At 54.5% G+C, this 5,339-nt stretch overlaps 1 protein-coding gene across 1 annotated transcript in view; it reads right to left on the reverse strand.

Moving 5' to 3' along the window:
• PYROXD2 (pyridine nucleotide-disulphide oxidoreductase domain 2) overlaps positions 1-5,339 on the reverse strand; it is a 26,560-nt gene that overhangs the window by 2,995 nt on the left and 18,226 nt on the right. The window contains exons 9-14 of the mRNA XM_007456238.1: positions 3,679-3,820; positions 3,160-3,294; positions 1,835-1,907; positions 1,417-1,573; positions 894-1,048; positions 77-183 (exon numbers count right to left, since the gene is read on the reverse strand). Coding sequence (XP_007456300.1) covers positions 77-183; positions 894-1,048; positions 1,417-1,573; positions 1,835-1,907; positions 3,160-3,294; positions 3,679-3,820 — 769 coding nt within the window. The remainder of the gene's footprint in view (positions 1-76; positions 184-893; positions 1,049-1,416; positions 1,574-1,834; positions 1,908-3,159; positions 3,295-3,678; positions 3,821-5,339) is intronic.

The following is a 5,339-nucleotide window of genomic DNA, read 5'->3' on the forward strand; positions in this document are numbered from 1 at the left end:
AGATAAAGCCGCGTGGGCCTGCCAGGGGGTCGGGGTACAGGGAGAGTGTGACGAGAGACCCCAGTCCTGTACTCACCCCGCCAGGAAGCCCAAAGACTCTCTCCAAGTCAGGGGGTGTGAGGATGTCTCTGCCCACCACGGAGCCCTTGAAGCCGGGGGCGTAGGCCTCAATGCAATCACACACTGGGTGTCGAACACAGGGAAAAGAGATGGTGTTAGGAGAAAGAGGCATTACGATTGTACAGCTCGGCATAGTTACTAAATTCATTAAACTCTACAGCTAAAATGGATATTTTTTCATATGCAAATTATACCTCAATAAGCAAAAAAACAAAAACAGTCCACAGGCAAATAAACAATTCATTACAGAGACCTATGGGTGTCAGGCTAGTAGAGCCTCCCACTCTTTCCCACCTTTTTACTCCAACCCTAAACACTTGTCTCCCCTCGAACATGCAAAAATTTCTTCACCTCATTGCTCTGCTCAAGTTATTTCTTTTGCTTGGAATGCACTTTGCTGCCTGGTCGACTCCTATTCATCCTTTAAAACCCAGCTCAAATGTCCCTTCCTTTGGAAAGCTCTCCTGTCTCTCTGGCTCACAGCTTCCTCCTTTGGTTCCCACAGTCTGTTGTACTGTAAGATTGGTTTGTTAGTCTCCCCCGCAGGACCGTGAGCAACCTGAGGGCAGGAACGATGTCTTTTTGGCTTTCTTCGCCCAGGGCCTGACCCCAGCAGTTACTCCCTGTGTTGATTTAGGTTTCCCTGGGTACTCCTCTCTCCCTGGCACAGAACTTGCAGGTGTTAATCCTGAATGCGGCAGTCAGGAGAGGAGGCCATTCGGGACGCTCGGCCAGCTGTCGCTGTGGAGCCAGGGCGGTCTAGCCCTCCTTACCTCTGTCTGCGTGAGCATTTCTCTCCTGCTCGTCCCAGGCCTTGCCTGCAGCCAGTGTGTAGGGCGTGTACTGAGTGAAGAGGGAGATGACATGGCAGCCAGGGGGAGCCAGCGTGGGGTCCAGCGAGGAAGGGATGCAGAGCTCAATCATAGGTCTGCGTGTGACACGGGGAGGAGAGAGGGTGGGGCCGGAAGAACAGCACCTGCCCGAGGGAAGGGGCTGGGGAGCCACTCTGAGATGATGGGACAAAATGAAGGCCTGACACGGGCAGATGTGGGGCCGGGCCGATGATCTCTGCAAGGTCATGGTGGTGTTTGCCCGCACGGGCTCGGTGACCACCAGGACAGTCCAGACCACCCACGGGGAGCTCCCTCATCTCCAGGCCCCTGTCCCCGGCCAGACCGGCAGGCTTGGGGCTCTCTGGTCCCTCCCAGGCCAGGGTGGTGAATGAGCGCGGTCCCTGCCGTCCCACCACACCTCCTGTGCTCTAACCAGGGGCTCAAGTGTCTCCAGGGCCCCCACCTGTGGGAAGGCAGGCCATCCATGGCGTCTTCAAAAGCCTGATGGAGAAGGAGGGTGTCCTCACAGTTGAGGTGGATGGAGCATTGGTGATGGGGCAGCGGCTGGCCCCTGGGAGCATTGGGGGCCGCCAGGAAGTCAGGCAGCCTGTCGACAGCCACTGAGGACCAAAGAGGAGGGTCAGGGCCCAAAGGCCTGTGTCCTCAGCCCCCCAGGGTCCTCTATCTCTACCCATCACCTGCTCACCCACATGGTAGACTGGAAAGAAAAAGTATGCAAAAGGGTTTCACCTTCAAACTGGGGGGCAGGCTGTGGGGCAGGGGATAGAGATGATGATGAAGGTCTGTCTTTCCCAGACATGGAGATTTCTCACTCAGATAACCTCAAAAGAAACGGCTCTACAATCAGGTGTGCCTCTCACCATTGATCTTGGTAACAGGAGACTGGGTGTCCAGCTGGGAGATTCTCTCCACGAACTCCTCAGGAAGCCACTCCTGAAAGAGGAAGGTTCTACCCTGGGGGTGGCCAAGGCCCCAAGGGGGCTGCTTTACTCCTTTGCTCAGACTGGTCCCTCAACCTGTACTGCTGGAGACCCTCTCCCTCCCTCAGAGCTCAGCCAAACCACTTCCGCTGTGAAGCCCTCCTGGACCCTCCAGCTCAGCGCTAACCGCTTCTTCCTTTGCAGTCTGCCAGCGTCCTGGCTGTAAATGGCCCACACCAGCTCCTGCTACGGATATGGCCCCTGGGCTGCAGCGTCTTTCACCTCTGGTCTGTAAGCTCTTGGAAGTCTTGATGATCTCAAAATTGTCTAAAGATGCTTTTGAACTGATGTTTGCTGAATTTGATTAGTGGAATCACTCAGAAAAAGTGGTGCCTTGTCCCCAAGAATAATCCCCAAGTCGCTGGGAGCTCCATGCTCATACACATATTATCATATCTTTGGGGGACAGGGAAGGTGTGATCAATTGCAAAAATTGCCCCAAGTCCCCAACCCTCCTTGTATGCACACCCCTTTTTATTGCTCTCCCACGGTGACTGAGCTTGGCCACGAGACAAAGCTAATGTTAGCAAATAGGATGCAAACAGAAGCACTTGCGTGACTGAGTTTGCTCAATTTTGCCTTTTGCCAGATCTGGACTACCGTGCCTGGGGATGAGAGACACATGGAGCAGAGCTGAGTCATCCTGGACATTCTGACAGAGACCTCTCGATTAGCCACAGCCATCAGCAGGGCCCACTAGTGACCCGCAGCCCATGGAGGAGTGCATGAGTGAGCCCAGATCACTTGAACTCAGCCAAGATCAACTGATTTCTACCGCTCTGTGTGCTAAATCCGTATTTCTTGTTATATGCCCAGAAGCTGTGTGTGGTTGTTATGCAACATTCATGTGGCAACAGATCACTGACACAAACAGTGGAACTGGAGCTGGTTAGAGGGGAGGAATCAGGACAGCAGGAAAGCTGTAGAAGTAACCCTGGGTTGAACGTCAGGCCTGAGCTCCAGCTCTGGCTCTGCCAACTGCTAACTGCCTGGCCTCGGTCACCTCACGTCCCCGGACCTTTCCCCTCACCTGTGAGGCTTCTTTGCTCTTTGCTCCCTGCCCGTTAGGTAAGGAGAGAAGACAGATTTCCCCACATCCGGAGAGACTTGGCACTCGCATCTCCCACCCTGATGCAGCCCCGGTCCCCTTGATCCCTCCACGTTCCAACCCCAGGCAGACATCTCACCTCCACCCCCAGCCTCACCTGTGGCGTCAGCTTCAGGAAGGTGATCTGCGGCGACGCACTGGACAGCACCACTTTGCTCCTTACCTCCGAGCCGTCTTGCAGCACGACTCCTTGAACGCGCCCTCCACTGCTCACCTGCACCTTAGCCACTGTCTAAAGCCACGGGAAAGAGCCCCCAGGGTCCCCGGGCAGGGAAATGCAGGTTAAGTCTTGGGGGATTTCCGCTGTCCATGCTGCTCCTAGGCACTCACAGCCTCGTCAACACTGGCCCCGATTCTCTGCAGCTCCTGGTGAGGCGTTAGCCCACCCCTCCAATGCAAAGGCTCAGCCCAAATGTGGGATAGTGGCTGTGAATTCAAATGGGGTAGGCAGAAGAACTGGGACCTGGTTCACAGCAATACAGGCTGCAGAGCCCGAGCTCCTCGATTCTGAGCCAGGCCTTGTCCATCAGTAAAGTGAGGGACCCTCCAAATCCGATACTTTGTTCTATTCTAAGATCCTTGCCAAAAATTGGGGTGGGGTAGAGGGGCTGTTCACCTTTTCAGTGAAGATACTTGCTCCGTGTGCGGTGGCTGAGCTTGCGATGGCGTCGGAGAGGGCACCCATGCCACCCTGGACGTAGCCCCAGGCCCCCCGCGTCCCCTCCAGACCCCCCATCACGTGATGGAGTAACACATACCTGAGGGCAGATCATCAGAATCAGTGGCTGGAGGTGGGGTTTAATCTCCTCAGAGTTCTAGGTGCAGAGAGTCCTTCCCGTCCTGTATCTTCAGCCCCTCCCTGCCCCCGTCCAGCCCTGTCCGACTAGCCTTTAAATGAGCTCGAGACTCTTCCAAGAGCCCTTCGCTTCCCATTCTGCATCCTCTCCCGCTGTAAACGTCTGGGGGCAGAGCTTTGGTTCCAACAATGTGGCAGCAATGCCCAAACCTGCCTCTCCAGCTCTCTCCTGAGTGCCAGCCTGTATGCCCAGCTACCCACAGATATCTCCACTGGCATGGCTTTGGGCAGGCATCTTAAACCCATCCCCTTGTCCCCATTCCCCAACCTGTTTCTCCATCAGTCTTCTCCATCCCAGTGAATGGCACCTTCAATTTCCAACAGAAAACTGGGTGTCAGTCTGGCCTCCTACTAGGCCCTCACCACCTACATCGTCGAGTGCCTCCCAAAGAACTTTCCAAGGCCCCACTCCCTGATGCTTCCTCCCTGGTCCAGGCCACTCTCTTCTCTTTCTTAAGTTGCTGCAGTAACGTCCTCCTAACTGGACCCACCTCTCCCACTCGTTCTTCCCTGTAGACCTTTCTCCACGTAGAACCTGGAGCCCAGTCTCAAAACTCAGCTATGCTCCTGTCACTCAACTCTTTTCAAACGTTCACTGGCTTGTCGGTGCTCTGAGGACGAAGGCCAGTCTCCAAAACCAGCCTTCAGGGCTCCTGCCTGCTTGTCAGCCTCGTCCCTCCCTACACTCCCCCCACACCCCACACTCCTATTAAGCCAAACCTCTCAGTGCCTTGAATAGATCATATAATCCACTTGCAGCTCCTACATTTGCACATGCTGCTCCAGAATCTAGAAGCCCCTTCCTCCCTCTTCTTTTATTTGGCTAATTCCTCCTGTCCTTAGACTTTCAGATGAAACATTTCTTTCTCAAGGGGGGGCTTCTCTGAGCCTGGACCACGTTGCCCCACCATCACAGTGCCCACAGCTCTCCATTCCACCCTTTGCTCTGTGTCTACTTCCCCCATTAGGATTTCAACCCCATTCACTACCGTGTCCCCGTACCTAGTCCCCAGGCAAGTGCGCCATCGATATTTACTGAAAGAATTAATGAAAAAAACAAATGACTTAAAGGCCCATTTCACAAACTGGGCAGTAGCTAAGCCTCCTGAACACCCACAGAGAAAAGGACCAGCGGCCCCAGCTGGAAAATCCAAATTGGCTGGTTGGTCTTGGCCAAGACGTTGCAACTGCTGCCAACTCCCACTTTTCCATGGCCCTGGGGAATCTGGGGCTGGCTTAGTGTGTGTTGAAAAACCACTTCCAAGTGTGCTCTTATCCCTTGAGATAAGCCACACTGACAGCTTCTAGCTGCATCTTCTGGTGCACTGGAAATGGCCCAAGACTTGGCAGCATCCTCTATCCCAACACACACACACACACACACACACACACACACACACACACACACACACACACCTCCA

Source organism: Lipotes vexillifer, unplaced genomic scaffold (assembly GCF_000442215.2).
Source record: "Lipotes vexillifer unplaced genomic scaffold, Lipotes_vexillifer_v1.1 scaffold184, whole genome shotgun sequence".
Taxonomy (NCBI): domain Eukaryota; kingdom Metazoa; phylum Chordata; class Mammalia; order Artiodactyla; family Lipotidae; genus Lipotes; species Lipotes vexillifer.